The following is a 26,080-nucleotide window of genomic DNA, read 5'->3' as shown; positions in this document are numbered from 1 at the left end:
CCCCCGGGCACCTGTACACCTGCTTCTCAGGCCTTGGCACTGGGGCTGAACCCCACACTGGCTGTCCCGGCTCTCCCCTTGCAGGTGGTAGGTCATGGGGCTTCTCGGCCACTGTAATTACGGGAGCCAGTTCTCATTACATGTATTCCGTAACATATACACACATGGACTGGTTCTGTTTCTCCAGAGAACCCTGACTAATAAGTCATGTCAAAAGGAAGAGAATTTTGGAGAGTCTCATGCTGGCTATGAAATACTCAGGCCTAAAGAGACTCCGATGCTTCCTGCTTGGGAGTTACCTTGTTTGTCCAGAGCTAGTGGCCTGGATGTGTCATCGCCCAGAGCCAGGCCTGAGGAAGCTGGGAATCACTGAAGCACAGCACTGATGACTGCCACACCTGGCTCCGAGGGGTAAAGGTCAACGAAAGGGCATACTGTCCTGGATTCTTTCCTGGTTATAGGTTGGCCCACATGCAGACCAAACTGTTATGTGGCTGTCTCATTTCCACATGTTGCCCTGTCGGGTTTTTTGTTTTTCTTTTGTCTCAAACTTATTTTATATTTTATCAATAGCTCTATCTGAGCCTAATACATGCTAAAATTATTTCCCATGGAAACTAGTGATTTGTCTGCCTTCAAAATACTTCTCACGGAGGTGGACTGGAAACCAAGTCAAGCAGTGCTTTGGCATATAGCTCGGCAGCATGCCGTGGGGTTGGGGGTGATTACTCCTCAGCGTTCCCTTTTGTAAAGCAGGGACAAGATTCCGACCAATAATCCTATATAATAAAAGGCTAATATGCATATCAACCAAACAGTGGAACGACTGGTCGCTATGATGAGCACTGGCCACCAGGGGCAGACGCTCAATGCAGGAGCTGCCCCCTGGCGGTCAGTGTGCTTCCATAGGGGGAGCGCCGCTCAGCCAGGCTCATGGCTGGTGAGCACAGCAGCAGTGGTGGGAGCCTCTCCTGCCTCCACAACAGCATTAAGACTGTCTGGCTCCCCACAGGCCTAAGCCATCAGTCAGACATCCCCCAAGGGCTCCCGGACTGCGAGAGGGCACAGGCTGGTCTGAGGGACCCCTCAAGTGCACAGATTTCATGCGCCGGGCCTCTAGTTACTTCATAATATTGAGCTTCTCAAATGAAAACAAAGTCAAACTATTCCCTTCTATATGTCTAGCCATGCCAGAGGTTTCCTTTCCAAGGAATAGGGCTGATAATCTTTTTGTTGTTAACAATTGCAGTCATTCAAAACCATTGTAAGTTTTGATGGAATTCATAATTTTTGAACTGAACTCTCTTTAAAAACATGTCCAAACTCCTCATAATAGTCACTTGGTTCAGACTAAACAATTTTACTTGGCACACCCCGTCTTGGCACAATTCTAGTTGGGGTGGTGGGTTTGCCTCCCTTAATATCTACTCAAACCTCTGGAAGTATGCCCTATTCCAGTGGCTAACGCTCTTTAAAAACTACATTTCCCAGACTGTCTTGTAGCTCATATCTGGATGTAATTTGGGTTTCACTAATCAGATTAATGGTGTGAGACTTGACTTTGGAACGCAGATTTACAGGAAGAGAAGGAGGATGTGAGGTGTGAATTTTGCCCCTACAGACGACAGAGGTCATGTTCCTGGCGTTGGTAGCTATGTTTACCACTTCCTGATTTAGCAAAGTCAACTTTCTGATCCCAACGGAGTGGCATAGCTCTGGATGGGTAGCTGTAGTGGTGGCTTCCCAGTCGGTGGGAAGTTTTCCTTCCTGATGAAAGGCCTCTTCCTTGGTGGCCTAGTTTAGCAATGTGGTTTGGGAGTTACTCAGGAAAGTCAGCCAAGAGTCTGTTTCCTCAGCTTTAGCAGTGACGCTAGGAACCATTTAATACCCTATAAGCCTTCAGTCTAGCGGGAGGACACTCATCTCTCATGAAGCCGAGCAACAGAGGTGGTCATTATCTCACCACTGATGGGTCTTTAGGTTTCATTCCTGAGCCTCTGAGCTTTCCCCTTCCTAAGGTTTAAATTTCATGCTCCTCTTCTTGAAGGCTGAGCAACAATCACATCTCCGAATTTCTATCCTTTAGGGAGGTAATTACTGATTTTTAATACCAAACAACTGGGACTCAAATGTCTCTTGAAATTCTCACTAGGTAGCTCTGTGTTATTGATTTGGGGTTTTCATTGACTCCCCATCTCTAGATTTTATAATTAGACTCCTTTCCGCATTCCCTAACACTGCCACTCTGCAGTGCTTGGTATTCATCACTGCAGCATTCTGGTGCACCCTGAGCTCCATATGAGCAAAGAAATAAAGAGTCTGAAAATCCACGTGATGAAATGAAGAGACTCTAAACCAAAGTAAAAAAGGAATGTACCTAGTTCTAAATTCTCTCTTATCCCAAGTCATCCTGCTGGTTGCATCTAATTGCTCAGCTATTCCCTTGATAGCATCTCTGGTGTAATTGACAAACCTCTGTTGATTATAATAGTTTATCCAATCTACATTCTTATTAGTAGTTGACCATCAGAAAAATACAGACTCAAATCCTGCTGCTATCTGATTCCTAGCTTTAAATTCATTAAGGACTCCTCCTGGATCCCCAATGGGTTCTGTGTATATATGGGGATCAAAGGAGGCCCCTGAACTCTTCCTCTCTTCTTCCTAGTCTGTCCGTCTGTTGAAAAAGGTTTACGATATGCCAAAGTGAAAGGGATAGCTAATTGTATCAGAGTGCAAGTTCCGTTCCAATTGCTTGGCAAGGCCACAAGTCAGGGTCCCCATGACACCACCAGACATCAGCACAGGTATCGACAGTGCAGCTTCTGAGGATACTCGGCCATTTACGCATCCGATAAATTTCCCATAAATTCCGAGTACTGTTTTCCCCTCTACCTTGAGAGGCAGGAGGTTTGTATAGTTTATGTCGGAGAATGGGGGGCCAGATCATTTTGGGGGTCCTTGCTCTTTATCTCTGTTGGATGGGAACAACAGGGAGAGAGTCTTACAGGAAGCGTTTCTCCAGGGGGTTTCCTCCTGATATAGGGCAAGCACACCTTCCGTCCTGTTACTGTGTGAGGTCCATCCCAATGGAAATGGGACCACTTGGGCCTCTGGCCTTCCTGCAGAGCAAGAGTAACAGTCACTTTTATTTAGGGTGTGAACAGAATATCTAATCCATTCCACCCAGGCATTTATTCCCTTACACCCTTCTTCTATTTGCATGGTGGTGGCAGTGGCCTCGGGGATCTTGTCCTGTGACATCTACTCCTGAATCTAGTCCTAGTCAATCTTTTTGGCCTAAAGGCTGAAATACCCAAGTCTTTCAAGTTATTCAAAACCAATAATTTAACTGGGTGAGCACGATCCAGATCGTACATATTTCCCCAGCCCACATTGCAAGCCCTTGCCATATTCCAGAGCCCTAAGGCAAATAGAACCCAGTACATGATGGTTGTTAAGACAGCTCACATTTTTTAGAGTTAATTTCAAGGGGATATGTCCTGGTATGGCTGTCCACGTTAAGGTATGTCCGCCTTTAACTCATGTGTGATGGGTCCAACCTTGCTCTGCCTCTGTGGTACCCAAAACAAGGCAGGGTCCTTCCCAGGAGGGTTCCAACTTGCTTCCCTTTCAAGGCTTGGTTAGAATGAAGGTAATCTCCGGTTGATGGTGACGAACTGGAAACTCAAGAGGAGGGCTTTGAGCCAGGAGGACTTCTAACCTGAGAGACATTAAAGTAGAAAAGACACCCAGTACATAGTTCTTAAGAAACTGGTCTGTCGTCTCCATCGTAGGAAGATCTTGAGGCATTCCAGGGCCTATTGGAATCACCTAAAGTCAATTTTAGATCAAGAAAAAATGTTTAACCTCATTTGTTCTTGGGTGTGGCCAGCAAATGACACACAGTGGGGCCTTGACTTAGGAGTGTCCTGACTAACGAGTTTTTCGAGATACGAGCCGTCTCTCGGCCGATTTTTTGCTTTGAGTTGTGAGCTAAAATTTGGGTTACAAGCCAGCTTCAGATACTCCACCGCTAGTTGGCACAGCGAACATCACAGTGAACGCCACAACATCAGCCCAGCATCACGTGTCTCACTTGTTCACTTTTTGATTTGACATATGAGTAATTTGAGTTAGGAGCTCTGTCACGGAACAAATTAAACTTGTAAGTCAAGGCCCCACTGTAATTGGATTTTTCCTATCTGTCTCCCTGAATAGGTTGATACAAACTATTTGCCCTCTGGTTAGGGAGGCAAAATGCAAATTATTTACCCTTAAGTGTCATTGATTTAGGGAATGGGATTTACTCTGTTTAACCATCTCAGTTTCCCTATTGTACTTATCCCAGCTTATTGGCATGTGTCATTTATAGACAGTGGGGCCTTGACTTACAAGTTTAATTCATTCCGTGACGGAGCTCGTAACTCAAATTACTTGTATGTCAAATCAAAAAGTGAACAAGTGAGACACGTGATGCTGGGCTGATGTTGTGGCGTTCACTGTGACGTTCGCTGAGCCAGCTAGCGGTGGAGTATCTGAAGCTGGCTCATAACCCGAGTTTTAGCTCGCAACTCAAAGCAAAAAATCGGCCGAGAGACGGCTCGTATCTCGAAAAACTCGTTAGTCAGGACACTTGTAATTCAAGGCCCCACTGTAACTTCCTTTTAACATTTCTCTCTCTACAAACCTACCACTTTCACAAACATTCTTACAACTTTAACTCACTTTTTTTCCCTTCAAAATGCATGCCCATGCCTCATGTCCTCTATTATCAAAACCATATAATTTCCTTCCAATTTAATTAGAGAAACCTTAATTTTCCAATGATAACTAAAAAGTAAACAGCCAGTATGTTTTAGATTGACATTTTCTTAGATGAACACTCTTACTTTTAAGAAACACACGTTCAATCAAAGACATTACATTAACAGTTTCAAATCTACTTTTCTGTAACAAAAGCTAAAATCAGTCCAGCAGCTACTCTGGGAGGACAATTATCCTCAAGACATCTTTATCCCCCACCCTCCTCCCAAATACAGACTCATAAGGCTTCCAGGAGCCCTGAGCTTGCGGTGCTGAGTGGACAGGTGGAGTGGCAAGGTCATATGCTCTCTCTTAACCACAGGTCACAGAGACTCAGAGAGCTCAGTCCTTCCAAGATTAGAGAAGTCAGAGGAGCCTCCCTTTGGAAAGGGTGCCTGAAGGCCAGAGGACAGGCATTCCTTCCTCCCTCACACACACATTTGCTAAATGTGTGCCAGGATGGTGTGGGGGAGAGACAGACAGATGGTCAGGTGTGACACCTGTCCCTGGAGAGTTAACTGCTCTCAAAGGAAATTGCCCAATGGTATGGACTCAGTGAAGGAGCACTGAACTCCTGGGCTCCGGTTCCAGCTTTGCCCCATTGGAGTTTCTCTGGGCCTGATTTTTCACATCTCTAAAATAAGGGGGGGTCAACTGCATGGTTTCTGAGGTGCTCCCATCCCTGACATTCTATGAAACCATAAGTGCACCCTTAAAAACACCATATTGTAAAACTCGACAGTAAACAACCCTATTAAAAAATGGACAAAAGACCTGAACAGACAGACACCTCACCAAAGAAGATATACAGATGACAAATAAGCATCTGAAAAGGTGCTCCACATCCTATGTCATTAGGGAATTGCAAATTAAAACAACAATGAGATACCACTACACACCTATTAGAAGGGCCAGAATCCTGAACACTAGTGACACTAAATGCTGATGAGGATGAGAAGGAACAGGAACTCACTCACTGCTGGTGGAAATGCAAGTACTACCGTTGGCCTTGGCCAAGAAAGGGTCACTGAGCCACTTTGGAAGACAGTGGGCTGGTTTCTTACAAGGTAAACATCGCCTTACCATACGACACAGCAATTGTGCTCCCTGGCATTTACCCAAATGAGTTGAAAACGTATGTCCACACAAAAGCCTGCATGAGAATGTTTGTAGCAAACATTCCAAATCTTGGAAGTAACCAAGATGTCCTTCAGTAGGTGAATGGGTAAACAAACTGTGGTGCATCCAGACAGCAGAATATTATTCAGTGCTAAAAGAAAATGAGCTACTAAACCATGAAAAGACATGGAGGAAACCTAAATGCATATGAATAAGTGAAGCCAGGGTAAAAAGTCTACATACTGTATGATTTTAACTCTATGATATTCTTGAAAAGGCAAAATTATGGAGGCAGTAAAACGATCAGTGGTTATCTGGTGTGAGGAGGGAGGGAAGATCTGTGGAGCACAGAGAAGCTTTAGGGCAGTGAAGCTATTCTATGTGATACTACAATGGGGATACCTGTTGTTAAACATTTGTCCAAACCCATAGGATGCACTAAAAGTAAACCCTAATAAAGCTTTGGACTTTGCATGATAAAAAAAAAAAAGCTAAAATCAGATGAACTTACAACTTGTTGACATATTTAGATGTTTATCATTTAGCCCAGGAACGCTCCAAAGGTTTTACGTTACCAATCAGGCTGATGAGGCTGGAGAAAAGGTGGAGGGGGAGAGGGAGCAGGCCCTGCAGCCTGTTCTAGGACTTGCAGCTTCCAGGCCTCCAGCCGCTTGTATTTAAAATTGCCACATTTTCCCTTAGAGTTAACATGCTAAGGTTTGGGTGATAATGAGCTCAGCTTCTCATAGTATCAGGATTGTTAAGTAAAGAAACTGTTCTTTGGGAAGTGGGTGAGAATGTTGGCCTTGGAGCCTAAAGGCTCAGTGAGGGGCCCCTTTCTTTTTCTCTCTGTGACTCATAGGCTCCCACTCTTTTGGGATGTCCACACTATTGTAGCCTGTTTCTGGACCTCAGGGCCAGCCTTTCCCTGGGCCACTTATTCAACAGTTGTGAGCATTATCTGAGCTTTCTGTTTTTATCTCTCTCATATCTACATGCACAGACCTTCTGAGCCTCTTTTAACAGCTCTTCTACACTTCTATCCTTGCAGTTCTCTAACTTGTTCTATTTAGGCTTCTCTGCCTTTACAGGGAGAAGGACGACTGCTCCCCCCACCTCCTCCAACAGAGAGCAATCTCCTCTTGAGTGACTGGACTTTTATCATTAACATATTTATAATTACCACTGAAAAACTTTATCATAAACCCTTCATTTTAGTTACATCTATTTATTATACCTTAACAACATTGAGATTTAAAACCAATTATTATTACCCAAAGCATTTTCTTGACCAAAAAAAAAATAAAAAATAAAAAAAAATAAACAGGGATAACTCACAGGCTGATTCTTCTTTACAAAATGGGAGTGCTCCCCACCCCCCCCCACCCCCGCTACTATTTCTGCAGCTTGCAGAGCTGGTCCTCCTAGGCAAAAAAAAAAAAAAAAAAAAAAAAAAAAAAAAAAAAAAAAAAAAAAAAAAAAAAAAAAACTTTGGGAGATTTAGAAGGAAACAGAAACAAACAAACAAACCAAAAAACCCTACAGTAAGTAAATGAGCACTCTCAAAAGGATGGACTGGACATTGGCCTTAGAATCTTATCTCACACTCAGCACAGCAAAATGACCTTAGGTTCTGAGAGGCAGAAAGCCCACACAGCACAGAAGGGGCTTCCCTATGTTCATAAAATGGCAAAGAGCAAGCTAAGCTAGCAAAGAACCTCAGTGACCAAAGTTACCTTACAGACACACAGACAGACAGTCTTTCAAGATTCAAACCCTGAATTTCAGGCCACTGATGCCTTAAAGTTCCTGCAATTTCTGCCATGTACTCAGCCTGCCCACAAGCAGCTGGGCCCACAGCAAAGTGGGATGTGCCACATCTTTAAACAGGTTGATTCAAACAACAAGACCCAAAACATCAACAGAAACACTCTTATATACGATATGTATCAATCTCAAGATGTGATCAATGGCCAAGAATCTGAATCTCACTCATGTTTTAATTTTATACAAATTTTCCAAAATTAAAAGTTTATTAAATGCTACTGCCTTCAAATCTAAATCCATCAATATGACCACAGGGCTAAGATGTGAACTTTGAAGCTCAGGCCAGTGATTTCACTTCACCTTACAGGAAGACAATACGTAATTGAGAAATAAAAGCAATTCTCACAGCTCCCACAGCCTTACTCATACACAGTGAAATATCTGTTAGAATAGCAGTGAAAGGCTTCCCTCTCCAAGAAGCCCCTCCTTATTCTACCAGAAACCCCCCAGAACTGTTGTTTGGGTCATGGTCAGCACTTTGGAAGGTCCTTGCTAAACAAAACAATCCGGTAGCAGAAAACATTTCCTGTCAGCTCCTAGCAAAATAGCAAACAGCAAGGTCTTCTTGACGGTGAAAGATGAAGACCTGAGCCGAAGGACTCAGGGATGTTTGGAGCTGGCCCACTTCTCCATCCTGGACCCCTGCAGGTAAAACCATCCTATGGGATTCTAGATTCTTACCAGTCTGAGCTCTCACATGACCTCAGCATTCTTCTCAACACTCCAAAGAAGCACTACCAAGGTCAAGAGCTGGTCTTCAAGGTGAAATAGATCTTGCACCCCTGGTGAAGAGATTAAGCATTGTTTCTTTTCCCCGTGAACTTATGTATACTAGTATAGGATTCAGAAAATACCGTGAGAGCACTCTGTCTAGAAGGCCGGTGTTGCCAGCACACCAATGGTGGAACCAGCACTGCCGGGAACAGGTGAAGGGCCAGAGCTGGAAGAGTGGAGACGGACAGGGAACGTTTGGGCACAACATGGAGCAGCAGCTTCACTTCCTCCTAGTGTTTTGGGTCAGTCCTGCACAGAAGGAAGGAAACCATTCCTGTTTTCAGAGCAAAACAAAAATTATAACCTAAAACCAGACCCCACCTCAGCTATTTACAGTGTGAACTCAGGATTCAGAAGTGCCAGTTGAGGTGTTTATGACAACACTCTCCAGAGACATAAATGGAAATTACTAAAATTATAGGTGACTTGGCTATTTAGGGGCAGTTCCGCACATTTCTAAATTGGAATGGTGCTTGGGTAGGTGGAAGCCTTGGACATTCCAGCAGCCCTTCTGGAAGCCACACAGTATTAAAGATAGATTTGGCCTGGATCTATGAAGCCAGATCACATGTTGATATTTGCAGTCCTGCGGGTCTTAAACAGAATTCCACTCTGTGAGTTTTGGCTGTGCGTGGACTTCAGCATTAGAATACTTGCCCTCACCAAGTAGCGGCAACATTTTATACCAGAAACTAGATGTTTATTTGTGGAGTTTAGCCTTGCCCACCATTTACCAAAATAACAGGAAAACTAGACTTTTTCTATGTTTGAACTGCGTTTTCTTCCCATTACATTCTTGTAATGCCGGGAACATATGTGTAAATAAAAAGACTCCACCAGCACATATTCCTCAAAAAATATAACAAAATTATAACTCATGGAAAAAGTCAGCAGATTTTCCATATAACAAAGATTAACATATAACAAAGAAACATGTGCTGTTTATGTTTACTCTTACTATTGTCTAAAAATGAGAACCATCAGCACTCGATGGTCCTAATTGCTAAGTGTTTTAGTAGCACTGACATCTTTGTTTCCATTAGAAGCAAAGAAAGAATAACAAAACCTACAATTTTATTTCTAAAATGATGTACTGAGAACACAAAAATAACTCTAGTAGAGGTTTATCATGTTTTTGTCAACTCTACTAGCACTTTGAGATATTTTTTAAAGTTGACTAACCAAGGCCTGAAAAAACCTCTAAGAAACAGGAAGAGGGAGATAGGTTTAATGGGCAGTGGTTAGAGCTGAGCGCAAGGAGAACACAAGCATAGAGAGAGAGATGCTAATAGGTCGGGAGCAGGGGGATACAAGTGGTGAAAAATCTGAGGGTGAAGGAGGGAAACCCTTTCCCTCTGGTAATCTCATCTAATTTCAGAGTTTCTAGATGGAGGGCTTCAAAGCTAACATGCACTCTACATCATATCAAATTGAATTCTACATTCTTAATGTAAGTTAAGACATCCTTAAAAGAATTAGCAGAAGCTATAAGAAAGAATTTTGGGAAGAGGAAGAGCTTTCCTGGTGTAACTCCAGAGGCTAAATCATAACGGAAACACACCTTTTATTTTCTACACCAAAAACCATGAGCAAATTGAAAAGGCAAGTGGCATGTAAGCATGTGCTCAATACCTATGACGAACGTGTCATGACTGAGATGCAGGCAACAAAAACTTAAGTGAAAAAAAGATAAATACCAGGGGTGTCAGGCAAATCACAAGGACAAGCCATGGGCAAAAGAAACTCAAGAGCCCAGTGTACAACCTTCTACACTCGCTTCCAAAGGATGAGATGTTCAAGCATCAAGACCATCTTCACACAAAACAGTAAAGCGGGACAGAAAGGCTTCTGGGATATGCCGACAGACAAGCCTTCTCGGGCCTGCAGGCCTGCGGGCACTCTCAGGGGGGCAGCTTTACAACACGGCGGAAAAGCCTTTTAGAATGGGCCTAACTCCTGATCCAATGACTCCATATCTGTGAGCTTACCTTAAGGAAAATATTAAAGATGTTCACAGATATCAAGAATAAATCATGGCTACATTGTTAATCAAGAGCAAGGCATGCTATAAATATCCAGCAATGGGAAATTGATTATAGGACACCCTGGAACTTCAGGACAATGAAATATTAAAAAGCTATTAAAATGAAGTTGTGAAAAGATGTTTAAATACGTGGAAAGGGTGCATATGAACAAAACAAACAACTCAAGTGTGTTGAGGCGAGAAAGGCTCTGACGTGATCTGACATCTAGGGCTTTATAAGTGCTGGCTACTTTTCTAAGAACAATTCCATTTTTGAGAGAAAAATATGTACAAAAACACAGAAATAAAATCTGTGCATATCAACATATCTAGTTAGTTCAGAAATGTGGAAGGTTTCTATTTTCTTCATGTGCTTACTGTATTTTCTGAAATTTCAACTGAAATAAGTGATATTTAGTGTTTTTAGAGATTAAAAAAAAGAAGGTTTTGAAAAATCAGGTTCTATATTAAGAGCTAATGCAATGGAAACACATTTATAATATTTGAATAGGGAAAGGGAAATTACAAATCAGCAGTGTGATCCTAAATATGCTATTCATTATGTATTTAGATATAAATATTATAATAATACATATTTGTAAACAAATATAAACATTGCAATGATCTATTTTTGCAAATACAATACACAGTCACAGAAAAAATGATTGAAAGCACACACAATAGAATGTTGGACACATCAGTGATTATTTTGGGTATTGGGATAGCGAGTGCTTTTCAGGAGTTTTGTGTGTGTGCATTAAACACCCTGAGAGAAAGAGAGAATGTAGAACTTCCTGGAGTTCAAGCCCACCCAGGGTCAAGGCCTTGGGTCAGGCTGGCCCCTCAGCACTCCCTCCACATGGAAAGTACCCAGGTCCTGTGATTTGTTCAATATGCTTGCATTTCTGCCTTGTTTCTGCTGCCACCTGCCCAGATGCAACTTCCACTGCTCAGTCCTGGCTCCCATAAGCCCTCTCCCTGCTCACAGATGCCCACCCATCAGTTTCCCCCAAGCCTCCACCTGGGGCTGAAGGCCCCCACTGTCCCAGGCATCTTGCCGGTTGCATTCCTTCCTATACACCCTGCCTTACGAACTAAATAGCTCTACTATGATCGCTCCAAATGCACTCTATGGTTTCCCACCTCCGATTTTTCTCAAACTGCCCCAACTACCACACAGCAGAGGCCTTGCCTTCCCTCCATGTTGCCTTTGCGGCATCGCTCAGAACCCACCATTTGTGATTCCCGCTCCTCCCTCCCAGAGAAAATCCATTTTTCCCTTCCAGCCCACTCATGTTATACAACTAATAAAAAGAGCAATACAAATAAGATTTTACCTTCTCTATTAGATGGATTGTATTTCCCTATACCCTTCCCTTAGCCCAGAAGTAAGGGGAAATTAAGGTTTGGATGCAAACCAAAGGCTTTCCAAGACAGGAGACTGTACATTCCATCAATGCAATCCTTTAATAAGTGAACGGATCCGCTCAGGGCTCCACAGGCTCTGCTGCTTCTTTCCCAGGAGTAAAGACGCGGCTCCCGGCAGCGTCCCTAGCAGAAGCCCACCAGCCGGAGGGTGTTGGGGAAGCTCTTGCGCATCCCCATGCACTTCTCCTGGTCGATGTACAGAGAATTGGCTTTGATAGCCAGGTCGTGCTCCAGGGTGGCTTTGGTGTGGACCAGAGACTGCAGGGTGTCCTCGGCCTGCCTCAGGCGCTTCTGTAGGGTCTGGATGGTGTCATCCACCTCATACACCTCATTGACAAGGCTGCGGGAGGAAGAAGCACCCGATTAGATTAGCAGAGGACACATTCCCAACAGTGGTTATTAGCTGAATTAAGGACGTGTGTGGTCAGTGAATTCCTATTGGAGGTGTGGCTGCTGTGCTGGGCTCAGATGGAGTCCCCAGAGGCACGTGGGTCACACAGTCATCACAACTACTTCATATTGCAAGACTGCAAATAGGAAGCAAGACTGGTGTGGGGCTCTAGTATCTGTCAGGGCCACACCCATTCATCACACCTAGAACCCCAAAGGCAAACTAGGCCTATGTTGGGGACAATAGCAAATTTTACACACACTTACGCACGCACACGCACACACACACAAACATTAAACTGTTAAACATTTGATTTTTTTAAAATAATTACTAAAAGTGGAAAAAATAAAAACTTAGCTGGATTTTCTTACATTTATTTTATCATTGAAATTATTTTTGTCGTTAGGAAGAGGGGGATAACCAACTTGATTCAGTGACTAGAATTCTGCCCATTCTCGCCACACCCTGGTTGGGTAGAGAGAGGGATGGGTTAATGAACACGCCTCCAATTGTAATGCTCCTCTCCTGTCAACAATGCTCCAAGATAATGCTTCAAGGTCCCAGAGTAAATATACTTGTAAATGTCAAAAACTTAATAGAACATGAAAATAATGCATAAAATCAGCTACATAAACTGTGAAACAAATTGCAGTTCCAATTAGGTTGTGATAATGAAAAAACATGACACATTTCTCATTAAAACAAAAAGGAAGCTTCATGGAAAAATCTAGCATTTCCTCAAGTTCTATGTATTGATATTGTTTTAATTTTTATTTCTTTACGAGTGAACCTTTTCTAAATGTCTGTTGGTCATTTTGCATTTCTTGGGTGAATTCTCTCTGTCTTGTACTCCTTTTTCTACTGAGACATTTCTATTTATCTTATTCATTTGCAAAGAGCTTTTTAGTATCAAGCACATTGTTTTTTTTTTTTTTTTTTTTTTTTTTTTGTCTGCTATGCTTGTGGCAAATGTTTCCCCAATTTGTTTTCTGCCTTTTAATTTTGTGATTTTTTGTTATATGTAAGAGCTCAGTTTTTTGTTGTTTTTTTTTTTTTAAATATATTTTTATTGATTTCAGAGAGAAAGGGAGATAGATAGATAGAAACATCAATGATGAGAGAGAATCATGAATTGACTGCCCCCTGCATGCCCCACACCAGGGATCGAGCCCGCAACCTGGGCATGTGCCTTGACTGGGAATTGAACCGTGACCTCCTGGTTCAGAGGTCAATGCTCAGCCACTGAGACATACTGGCTGGGCAAGAGCTCAGTTTTTACTAAGCCAAATCTCTTTTTTCCTTTCTGATTTCTTCCACTGTGTTTAGTTAGAAAATATTCTCTTCCTGAAGAGCAATTAAGAGCTCCTCTACCCACTGATTTGGCCAATAATATCCAAGGGAGATAACCATGTAGTCACTCAAGACGAAAATAGGAAACAGATTATAAAACGATAATCCTATGTAATAAAAGGCTAATATGCAAATTGATCAAAGGACAGAATGACCGGTTGCTAGGATGCACACTGACCACCAGGGGGCAGATGCTCAACACAGGAGCTGCCCCCTGGTGGTCAGTGTGCTCCCACAGGGGGATCGCCACTCATCCAGAAGCTGGGCTCATGGCTGGCAAGTGCAGTAGCTGTGGCAGGAGCCTCTCCAGCCTCTGTGGCAGTGCTAAGGAGCAGCGAGCAGGCAGGTGTTAAGGAGTAAGGGGTTCTGGACTGTGAGAAGGAGCAGACTGGGCTGAGGACCCCCCTCACCCCTCAGTGCATAAATGTCATGCACCGGGCCTCTAGTAATAATAATAATAATAGTAATAATAATAATGATGGCAACTCATTTACCAACTACTTTATTAGTATTATATGTATAATATAATACATATTAAATGCTACTATGTAGTAAATACATATTCTATCCTAAGTACTTTACAAGATTTGACAATTTAATCCTAATAACAACACTCTGAAGTAGATACTGTGATTATCACCATTTTACAGATGAGGAAACTGAGGTACAAAGACCTCAGGTTTTGCATGAAATCCCCACCCACTGCTATTTTTTTAAATATATTTTATTGATTTTTTACAGAGCAGAAGGGAGAGGGACAGAGAGTTAGAAACCAATGAGAGAGAAACATTGATCAGCTGACTCCTGCACACCCACTACTGGGGATGTGCCGCAACCAAGGTACATACTCTTGACCGGAATTGAACCCAGGACCCTTCAGTCCACAGGCCGATGCTCAATCCACTGAGCCAAACTGGTTAGGGCCCCTCCCACTGTTATTAATTACCATGCTGCTTCCCTGCTTGACTCTGGTCAGTTGAAAACACAACTTCAAATTCACCAAATTTTAACCAGTTATTCAAAGTTAAGGTTTTCTTCATTTTGGGGTTCATTTATCAGTGGACTGGAGGTACATGAGATTAATTAAAATATAGTAATATAAAGAGGGCAGTGACAATGAGCAAAAGGGATGTGGACATCCCTAGAGACAGAAAAAGATTTTGTGACCATAGAAAAAATATTCAGACCATATTAAAATCATTATACCAAGGCAATTTAATAGCTTCCCAGAACTTTGCAACTGGAAAATCAATGTGAAAGGTCATGGAGCCTAGCTTCCTTGTTTTACAGATGAGGAAATTAGGCCCAGAGGACTGGTGAACTGCCTTTTAGGGGCCCTCGGCCACGTGTGTTTATAGCTGCACACAATAGGAAGCTAAGAGGAAGTGAGGAGCCTCAATGGCCATATGAAGAGCTAGGTCTCTGAGCTCCCTATGAGAAAAGGACAGAAGCAGAGACCGGGATATTGGCCTCAACACACTGGAACCCTTTCGGTGAGACCACCTCATTTCTACCTGTAATCCCCAAAGTGTAGGGTTGCCCCATAATAAACAGAATGCCCAGTTAAATCTGAATTTCAGATGCACGTGTAATTTTTAATTGTAAGTATTTCTTAATTGTGGTAAAATACACATAACAAACATTTTACCATCTTGAGTATTTTTAACTATGCAGCCTTCACCACCATCTACTCACAGAGCCCTCCCCATCTTGCAAAATGGAAACTGTCTTCATTCAACACTAACTCCCCAGTATCAAGCACATTGATTTTTTTTGTCCACCCCCTACCCCTCTCCCCCCATTCCTGGCATCCACCTTCCTACCCCCTGTCTCTATGAATCTGACCATTGTAAGAACCTCATATGTGTGGAGTCACAGTGTTTGTCTTCTGTGACTGGCTTACTTCACTTGGCATAGTGTCCTCAAGGTCAGTCCATGTGGTAGCAGGTGCCTGAATTCCCTTCCTTTTTAAGGCTAAATAATACTTAGTGCAAGTATTTTTACTTCGCATACGTATTTTTAGTTTATTGCATGCAATATTTGGGGTATATATACTGAAAAATTAATCATTATTTATCTGAAATTCAAATTTAACTGGCTGTCCTGTTTTAATTTGCAAAATCTGGCAACCTGCCACAGGGTCAGTATAATGTCAGGCCCCACGTGGGCTCTCACGGCTTGTTATGATTATTAAAATGGCACCAAAGTAACAATTTTTTTTCTACTCAAAATCCGTCATGCATGCCTTTCCTACAGGGAGAAGTATAATCTTATTTAAGGAGTTGCACAAATCGCAGTTGTTGTTGAGGTTGGGGGTGAGAGGGTGGAGAGGCCAAGAGAGGGAGCCTCATTTTGTATTCTGTATAGATCTGTACTATTTGAATTTATTTTAAAATCAGAATAACCACACATACACAAAAACACACAAAAAAACCCACACACAACTTTTGGGAAAAAAAGTAAGCAAGGTGAAAAGTGTGACATAAAAGTATAACGAAATAATTTCTTCACAGTGTGATCTTGTATTGAATAGTAGAATATGACAAAATGAGAGGAAAAAAAACATTAATGTCAAATAATACCATATGCTATAGCCAGATGACAAAATAGTATGCAAGCAATGTTTACAACAACAACAACAACAACCACCTGTGCTTGCCATCGGGAAGGAAGCACAGTGCTGGTTGAGGGTCAGGATATTAAATCTACATGCAGAAAGATCCCAGTTTTGTTCTTGTGTTTGGTGGCAAATATGACAAATAGCTGACATTGCTTATTCCTTGATGGCAGAAAGAATTTAGGGTGGTTTTTATTTCTTATTTCATTTTCTGATATTTCTATCATGAACTAATACTATTCTTAAACTCAGAAAGAAAACAATAAATATTTTTCAAAAAGGAAACACAATTTTGAGGGACTTGACCTCTCTTTGACCTTCAGAGAGGTTTCTGACATGACTCAGCTGACCTACACAACTGGGAGCACACCTCTCGCTTAGACAGTGCAACCATCACACCATGACCCTTTCACAAACTCCCCGAGGGTCCCACCACGCCCTTGTGCTGGGCTCACCCTTCCTGCTGGCCATGCTAGGATGTGGCTGGCCCAGGTCTACGCAGGGTATGGAGCAGGTGGGCCCCCAGCACCCAGTCCACCTGTGTGTCCCATCCCAGGCAATGGCAATGTCATCCTGAGGATGCTGAAACAAAACCCTCTGATGATTGTGACCTGCCCTCTTCCTCATAGCCCATCCCTCAGTCACAGTCCTGTTATTCCGTCTCCCAGAGAACCTCACATGTGCCACAGAGTCCTCCCCTGTGCTCTGTTGGCATGCCCTGGAACGTGCCTGCTGTCCCTGACCTCAGCGCCTTCACCCTTCCCATCCCCTCAGCCCAGCACTTTATCCACCACCCACCTGCCCCAGCTGCTAATGTGTGCCCTCCTCAAAGCCCAGAGGAACAGACTTCTTCTCATGTCCACAGTGTGGGTGTTCCAGGAGCACCAGCGCCCTGAGCCCATCTTGCTTGAGGCTGAATCCAGCAGCCCCTCCCACAGTTGACAGGCATGCAAAACATGCTTGTTGGATGAGGACCAACTTCAATATCCTAAGTTAGGAAGGTAACGGTGAGAGGTGGGGCACTACCCAGAGGTCCAAGTCCACAAGGTCTTTCAAGAACAAGAACCAGACCCCAAGTGATGGAGACTGTGCTGGAGGGGCCTGGAGGGGCCTGGAGGGGCTTGGAGGGGCCTGGAGGTTCAGCTTCCCATCCACCTGCAGGCAGCCTGAGAGGGAGGACACTGCAAAGCCCCCACCCCCCACCCCCTCGCCCCAGGCTCATAGAAGCGGCAACGAGCCATGAGAAATATCCACGCCACGCATCTTCTTTCATCTGAGACCCTGTGCCTGTTTTCTTACTCTCATTGGGGAGGGACAGAATGGAAACTTCAGTGTTAAGCTTCTCCCAGTCTGGGATTGCTAAACACAAAACCGGAGAACTGATCAAAGGCATGTTTTGTTGTTGTTTAGATCATGTTGGATTGAAACTAAGTCTTTTGTGAGGACCCCAGAGTATAAAATATCACCAGGAGAGAAGCAGGCCTCCGGGAGGCTGCTGCACAGGCGGCGATGGGCTCCGTGCCCAGGGCTGTGTATGGTCACACTGGGCCTGCTTCTCATCTCCACCGCCCCTGCGCCCTGCCTCTGCCTTCAAAAGGAACCGTGAACCCCAAGGAACAGGAAGATATATGAATATTTACTCCTCGCAGCCAAACAATAGTCTAGTGGAAGATCTATCTGAGGGAACTTTTGAAAATATGCACATTAAAAAATCAGGGTGTTCTTTTTTTTAAAGGAATTTAAGACACATAGAAAGTAGGCAGTTAACACCCTGTGCCCCATTGCTGTGTGAACCCAGCCACCCTCCCTCCACCTGTGCCATCAGGGACACACTCCCTCCCTCACGCACACTTCACTCTGGTTCCTGTTCCTGCAGCTCACAAGGAGCTGTCCTGCCGAAACCTCTCATAACTTTTGGGGAATTAAAGAATTGAAAAACATTTGCATTCAAATACAAATAAAGCGACCGTAGTTAAAAAATGTATCAAGATTATTTAAGTGAAGTGGAGCCTGGTCTGGCCTGCAGCCAACGATGCCAAGAATGTTTACAATTACTTTTGAAAGAACCCATTTAGAACATTTTAAATGAAAATAAAAGTCTTGAAATGAAAACAGCGATTTTTCTCAGTCCTCACTCCTTTGAGTTTGTGGGCTTATTTTTTCTTCTCCTGGCGGCCCAAAGGGCTGCTTCCAGAATGATCAGTGGAAGAGGAAAAATGCTCCCCTCCCCCAATAATAATCCCAAATTCCGCTGTTGTTACTCTGGGACCATATTTTTGGCAATGCTATTTTAACAAGAAATCTTTATGGAAACAAAAGCAGGTTTTGTCCTGAAGCCAGTGAAGGAGCAAGGGAAGTAGACGTACTACAAAGTCGACAGGAAGTCAGGAAAAGCAGCTCTGTGTGGCTGTGAAGGAGGAAAAGAGTGAAAGCCATTCAGCGCCAGGGAGCCGGAGCCGCTGTGAATGCCCGGTTGTTTGCCAGGCCAGCCCACCACTCCAAACCCCTTCGGAGAGCGCCCGGCTTGTGCTCCTGTGCTTGCAGCCTGAATCTCACCGCCACTGGTGAGGACGCAGGAAAGCTCCTCAGAGCATGAAACCTCCGTTCCGCTTCTCTTAATCATATCTGCATGAAGCCACAATCTGTGCCCCAGCCCTAACTGGCCAGATGAGTGTGCTCTCCGAGAGCGCAGTCACTGCACACTGGCCACCGGGCCCACCTGGCTTCTGGAGGGAGCGCAGCCTGCTCTAAATAATGGGCTCTGTACCGGAGGGGCTCCAGGGAACTCCCTTTGAGAAGCATGTAGTTGGCTGAACTCCTCTGTGGCTATGGCCTCAGACAACAGCTCCCCTGGGAGAAATGCAGTAACCTGTCTGCATACCTTCTCACACGTGCTTCTTAGCATCTGACACAGACCCCCCAGGCTGTGTGTGCTGAGTGACAACCTCCTCCTTGGCTCTCGGCCTCATCCTCCTCTCATCCTCGTGAGAGAGATGAGGATGCAGTATCTGCGTTGCTGACTCACCCACATGGGCGTTAAGGTCAGAGGAGGTCAGCTACGTGGCAGGGGAAGGTGAAAACAGCCGAGTGTGGAAGCTGGGGGAGCAGACGCAAACAGCTTGCTTGGATTCACACTGTGGCTCTCCTTGTACCACCAGGTGCCACATGGACCAAGTCACTCAACCCACTTCTGCCGCAGTTCCCTGATGTGTAACCTGAAGATAATGAATGAGGGGAGGTGAATGCTCAGGACAGGGGCCAGCGCAGAGTGAGATCACTGGTGGCGCAGCTGCTATTACTGCCTCTATCACCATCTGTATTGTTACTTTCACCATCGTCGGCCTCACAAAGATCACTCTTTCCTTTCCCTCCAGGAAACCCACACTGTCTCTTTGGTGAAGCAGAGGGTCGTTTAACCCCTTGGATAAAGCCTGAGTGATGACATGGGAATTCTGTCCTGGGCCAGGGACAACCGCTGGCATCTCTCCGCAGAAACAGCTCTGGATTTCAGGACTCCCACTCTGCTCCTGCAGCGGCTCCACCTCTGCAAGAAGCTTTTGTGACCAAAGAATAGCAACAATGAAATCCAGAGAGAAAAGGCAGAAGCAGACATTTGGAAATTAGAAATAAAGCCACAATTAAGGGGGAATACTGGACCCTGGCCAATTCCTTACAAGCCCATCCTAAAAGGAGTCTTCAAAGTTAAAATGGTAATAAATACATGCAGTGTTTAGTAGATAAACGGTGGTGTCAGATTCCTCCGGCTGTGTGTGCGCGGGAGATGTATTGATGAAGACCAGCTGGTCTCAATTTCTACTGAGAACAGAACGAGCTGAAATGACCCTAAAACTCTTTAGGGGTCTTAGGGGATCACGAAGATGCTCTTAATGTCAAGAGCAGATGTATTAACCCCCAGAAGAGGCCAAAGAGAGCAAATGGGCAAAAGCAGAGAGAAGGGGTCAGTGGAATTCTGATTCAGGTCCCTTTTCTGACAAGTCTCAGGCACTGGGAATAAATAAACAGTAAACCAATTCACTCTGCCGTGCATAGCAAGGTGTTCTGGATACTCCAGACAACTCCAGAAGCTGAGGAACCCCAAATCCACCTTGGCCTCTCTGAATGAGGCCAACTGTTTATCACTTTTTTTGTGTGTAATGTTGATATCTTTTCCTTTTTTTAAAAAAAACTATGGTGAAATATACATACAGAATGTATCATCTCCATTACTTCTAAGTGCACAATTCAGTGGCATTAAGTGCATTCACATGCTATGCGTGCAACCACCAACATCCATCTTAACTTTTATCAAACTCTGTGAACTGAACTCCGTGAATCGAACTCTGCGGGCATTGGACACCAGCTCCCATTATCAATACTTAAAGAAGTCCCGGCAATGAGCATCACTGTGCTTTCTCATTAGGTGCCTTGTGTGTTCGCAGAGAGCGCTTTCCTGAAGGACCCAGAGCCGGGCAGGCTGGTGCACTGTCCCAAAGGGCCCGGCTCTCCCCCTGCAGGGGTGCTCCCCTCCCCGCTCACCGCAGCTGGGCCATATCTCTGCAGAGCTCGATGTTCGGTCTCCTCGTCCGCTCGTCCAGCCTGGTCTGGGCCACCTTCAGGAAGGCCGACTTGTCCTTGATGGCCTTCCGGATGGATTCTATGGTCGTTTCGGTCTGGAAAATCTCCTGCAGTGTCTGTAGAGAGAGAAGCGAATGCCCGATGCCTAGCTGTGCATGCCTCCCACCTGCTCTTCCTCCTGCCTGTCCATAGAGGGTGGCCCACCTGCCTCCTGGGATGGGGAGGTGGGTTCCCTGAGCACACCGGCCCCCTCCAGTCCCAGTCCCAGGCCCAGTGTCAGTCCCAGCCCCAGGGAGCCTGTGCTGGGCAGCTCTCTCTCTCTTCCTGCCCTGGAGAGTTGACTACACACGTCTTCCTGACTCCCGACATCAACCGGGGTGGTAATTTATGTCAAATAGGCAAATGCTATAAATCAGAGCTATTTTTTCCCCAGAAAACCAGTTTCTAATTTTTTTTTTTTTTTTTTTTTTTGCCACATCACCTGTTGTAACTGAGAAAAGCGAGGCTGTGAGGTTTGAGTGGCCCTAACTGCCCTCCTCACCTCACTTGGTCCTCCCCTCTTCTCTTCTGCTCTCTCTGCTCCCTAACCGCACAGGGATGTCTTCCTGCTGGTGGGGATTTGTCTTGAAGCAAATGGAGGTCAAGCTTCAGGGAGTCTCAGTTGCAAGGGGGTAGGGGGGCACTGGCAGTTTTGTAGTCCTGACTTTATAACCTTTATTCTTAAAGAGACACCCCTCCCCCCAACCACATAAACCTGGCCCTCTCCCTGGGTCTCCTCTGTGGAGTGAGCCCCCTCTAAGCTCTGAAAACCCTCCCTCCTCCCCCAGTGCAGACCTTGGCACTCCCATTTCTCCAAGGCCCCTCCCATCACTCTCCCACTTCCCCTGCCCATACCTTCCGCCTGAGACACACCCAATATCACCCAATTCCTTTAAATCTGTCTGTCTACCACCCATTCACCCAGGCCCAGTGGGTGCTGCCAGCAGGTGCTGTCTCCCCAGGCTCACTGTCACGTGCTCACTCCCTACCCGGACTTCCTGCTCACCCTCCTCAGTGGCCGTGGAACTGTCTCTGGCCGAGCGGCCCTCATGAGACTGTGCCCTCAAAGCCATGGGACTTTCTGATGGCCCCCTCCCCTTAAACCATCACCTGCCATAGTTTCTCTGGCCAACTGCTGTCCTAATTACTTGTCGTTCTAACTCTCCCTGCTCACTTCCAGTGCAAGGTATTGTCCCCAGACCATCCTCTGCTGCACCCTTTCTCCCGTCCCCTGCCGAGCTCTCACATAATCGCATGGATTCAGTGCTTGTGTATCCCAGGAACTCTTAAATCTGTCCCTTAATCTGTGACACCCCCCCCCCCCCCAAGCCCCAGCAACCTCTGCCCTGTTCCTGCACCAAGGCCCTGCTCCGGAGCTCCTGCCTCTCACCACTGCACACAACTGCTGCTTCTGCTAAACACATTCTCTCTGTAGCTCCGAGGGCTTCATTCTGCACCTTTCTGATGCAACTCATCATTTTCTACGTACATGTCTTGTCTCACTGTGAGATACAAGATGGCAAGGTCGACGTGCCATTCACGCGCTTATACCCTCAAGTGCCTGCCTTGAAGGTAGCTTTGATAAGCTGAATTCTACCCTCTCCACCACCCTCCCCCAAATTCATTTGTTAAAGTCTTAGCCCCTAGTACCTCAGGATTTGACTTTATTTGGAGATGTGACTAAGTAAAAGTTCCAATCCAAGGTGACTGGTGTCCTTAAGAGAAGAGGAGATTAGGACACAGCCACATGCAGAGGGAAGACCGTGTGAGGACACGGGGAGGAGGAGGCCGGAGGAAACTACCTTACTGGCACCTCGACCTCCGACTTCTAGCCTCCAGACTGTGAGACAACGAATCCCCGCTGTGTGAGCCCTTGGGCCTCTGATGCCTTGTTTGGCAGCCCCAGCAGACTAACGCAGGAATAAGTAAAGTTTGGAGAACTAAGGGACTCCATCGCATCAGTCTTCTAAAGGCCTCCAAAGGCTTCTTACTGTCCCAAGGATACCTTTCCATAAATGTCTACGGTCTGGGGACAAAAACTACATTTTATGTTCTGTTCTGCCCTTCACAGTCGGTACCACACTCTCTGACTCAATAAGTGTGTGTTGCCCGAATAAAGCGCCCCGAGGAGGAAGGACACCTCACTGCATCCTGAGAACATGGGGCCGTCCAGGGGCTAACATAACTCCCAAGTGACATGACAGACTTGTAAGGTTCTTAAAGAAGGAACTGACAACAGATACAGCATAACCCACAGACACACCAAGGGCTCTGAGGCTGACACCAAGCAAAGAAGAGCTCCTTGATTATCTTGAAACATGAATTCTGATGGAGCCCTTCATTTTATTGCCCTTGTAAAACTCGTATACTTAGAGCACTTAAAAAGCTCGATATCGCAAACACTTTGAACCACCTAATAATTTCCAGTGTTTGGTTTTGTATTCAAGAAAAAACAAGTGCCTGAAATAATTCAACAGAAAACATTCCTACCATATGTTCTAATAATAATTTCACTTCCTAGTTACATACAGTGATTCATTAAGCTTTAATAATATTTTTGTTTCTGTTAAAAATACTAGGAAGAGCTTATGACATAGTGCATTCTTTGTGTTCCCAAAGCCAGTGGATTCCTATTTCCATCTGACACCTGACTGCCTTGCTAAAATAAATGGTGCACTTTGTACTGTTTTTAATTTCTCTTCATCTGTAGGGCCAGGAGGCGTGTGCCTCCTTGCCGCTCTCTGGGTGGTGAGCGCCCTGGTCCCAGTGTCCCTGCAATGCCCATCAGCTCAGCTGAGGGCACCACCGGGGCTGGACTTACCTTTGCTAAGTGAACCTGAATCTTGTTCTTAGCATCGGCAGTTTCAGCAATGCGATTAGTTAAGGCCAAGTTTACTTTGTTGAACTGATTCCACATCTCATTTGCAGTCACTACCAAGAGGTTTTGAATGTCATCTCTTAGTTTGGCTGAGGCTGCTCGTTCACTCTGAGAGCGAAGAAGATTGTCGTCTGTGAATTTGGCCCACGACTCTGGCACTGAGACCCTGGACAAAGGAAGGAGAGCCAGACAACAGTGACAATGATGAACTGGCCATCGTCCATCCTGCTCAAGAGAACCCGTACACTGATCCCGATGCGAGTGCCCCGAACACAAAATCAGAGCAAAGCTTAATTTAAATTTTTCTTAATTGCTCCATATTTTACTGTTAGCCAATTTTCTATAAATCCAAACCACAAACTGATTCCTTTGCTAGTTTTGGGGAGAAAAAATAGATTGGTGGAGTGTAAGTGTACTAGGTTCATTACAAATGAGTCACACCCGCTTAGTAAGCATATAAAAATATTCTACATCAGGAATAACCAAATAAGTAAGGAAAACAATGATATATTAATAAGCCTCTTATCAAAAAGCAAAGAGTGAAGAGAATAATGATTTGCTGGTGAACTGTGGAGAGAAACTCATCTTTGCAGGGTAGGAACGCTGAACTGGTGCAACCATGGAGGAGGCTAAAAAGTCAATGTACACGAGATCCTTTCAAATGCATATAACCCAGAAAGGTCACTTCTAGAAATATTTTTATGGAGATATAATTAACATATAATATTGTATTGGTTTTAGGCATGCAACATATTGATTTGATAATGTATATATAGCAAAATGATGAGCACACTGAGTATAGTTAATATCCATCACCATACACAATTACACATTTTTTTCTTGTGATGAGAACTGAGGATTTGAAGTCTTAGCAACTTTCACATACACAAACAGTATCAACTATGTCACTCTGTTCTACACGGTGTCCCCAGAGCTGAAAATGCGGACACGTCATGTATGTCCGCAGGTCCCCGCACAGGGGCAATGCTAACCCTAATCGTCTGCCATTCCAAGGAGAATGTGTGCTGATCAAGCAAACATTGTATAAACTTACCCCAAGGAAAAATGTTCCCACAGATGTATATGCGAGTGCCATTTTCAGCAATATTTATGTCAATTCCTGGAACCCTGGAAACAGCCTGATGCTTCAAAGTAAAACTGAGTGATTATGGCACATTAAAAAAAAAAAATAACCCTTATAGCATGCAAGCTCATGTTGCAGAAGAATATTTCCACGAACAATGTTTTGGATATATCATGAGCTGACTACTCAGGCATGCTACTCAAGCTGTGTGTATGAAATACCATTACTTAAAAGCATAAATTTATGTCCACATGCATGGGAATGTATTTGAAGGACTGACAATTAATTGTTAACATTGGCATCTCTGGATAGTAGGTTCATGGGTGACATTTCTTTACTTGTTGGTGTGATAAGATATCAAACAAGACTCTTACTGTTGGCTAGAGGTTTTAGCTCAGGCTCCAGTGACCCTAAATGACACCCTATCGACTCCACACTCTGTCATTCTACAAGAGGTGGCTAAGAGTTCATGCTGCACAGCTGCACACAGGCGCCCTGTACAGAGGGCTATGTGGTCAGAGTGAGTGGTTTCAGGCCCGCGCACCCACCCCTGGGGGAGCAGAGGAAGACACTTCCTGCTCACGTCCAGCCAAGGCAGAGGCGCTCTGGGGGGACCCCTTAGAGCACAGAGTCTGAATCTGAGTCACAACCCTGAACCTAACAGTCAGCGCTGGTGCTGCTGCTCTGCAGGGGCACTAAGAGAGGGGCTGCTTTGGGGTGACTGGCCCACAGGAGAGAACCCACTTGGGTAGGGGACATGAGTGTGGGAAAGAGCACAAGGGAACTATTACGGGTGAGAGAAGTATTTTTTAAATATATCTTTATTGATTTCAGAGAGGAAGGGAGAGGGAGAGAGATAGAAACATCAATGATGAGAGAGAATCATCGACCAGCTGCCTCCTGCATGCCCCCTACTGAGGACTGAGCCCACAGCCTGGGCATATGCCCTTGACCAGAATAGAACCTGGGACCCTTTAGTCCTAAGGCCGACGACACTCTATCCACTGAGCCAAACCAGCTAGGGCAATGGAAGTATTCTTCATCTAAACTATGGTCATGGTTACATAAAAATAGAAACCTGTCAAAATTCATCAAAATGTACACTTACACTGAATACATTGATTGTAGGTGAATTTCACCTCAATCGAGTCGACTATTTTCAAGTGACT

At 44.7% G+C, this 26,080-nt stretch overlaps 1 protein-coding gene across 1 annotated transcript in view; it reads right to left on the bottom strand.

Annotated features, from left to right (window-relative positions):
* Window positions 1-11,876: 11,876 nt before the first annotated feature.
* The window catches only part of TEKT3 (tektin 3), a 36,988-nt gene continuing 22,784 nt past the window's right edge, over window positions 11,877-26,080 (bottom strand). The window contains exons 6-8 of the mRNA XM_081109631.1: window positions 23,771-23,993; window positions 20,872-21,026; window positions 11,877-12,317 (exon numbers count right to left, since the gene is read on the bottom strand). Of these exons, the coding sequence (XP_080965757.1) occupies window positions 12,101-12,317; window positions 20,872-21,026; window positions 23,771-23,993 (595 nt within the window). The 3' untranslated portion in view covers window positions 11,877-12,100. The remainder of the gene's footprint in view (window positions 12,318-20,871; window positions 21,027-23,770; window positions 23,994-26,080) is intronic.

This window comes from Myotis nattereri, assembly GCF_964212035.1.
Source record: "Myotis nattereri genome assembly, chromosome: 16".
Classification (NCBI taxonomy): Eukaryota; Metazoa; Chordata; class Mammalia; order Chiroptera; family Vespertilionidae; genus Myotis; species Myotis nattereri.
The sequence above is the reverse complement of the archived record's forward strand: the minus strand, read 5'-3'. Positions and strand labels throughout refer to the sequence as shown.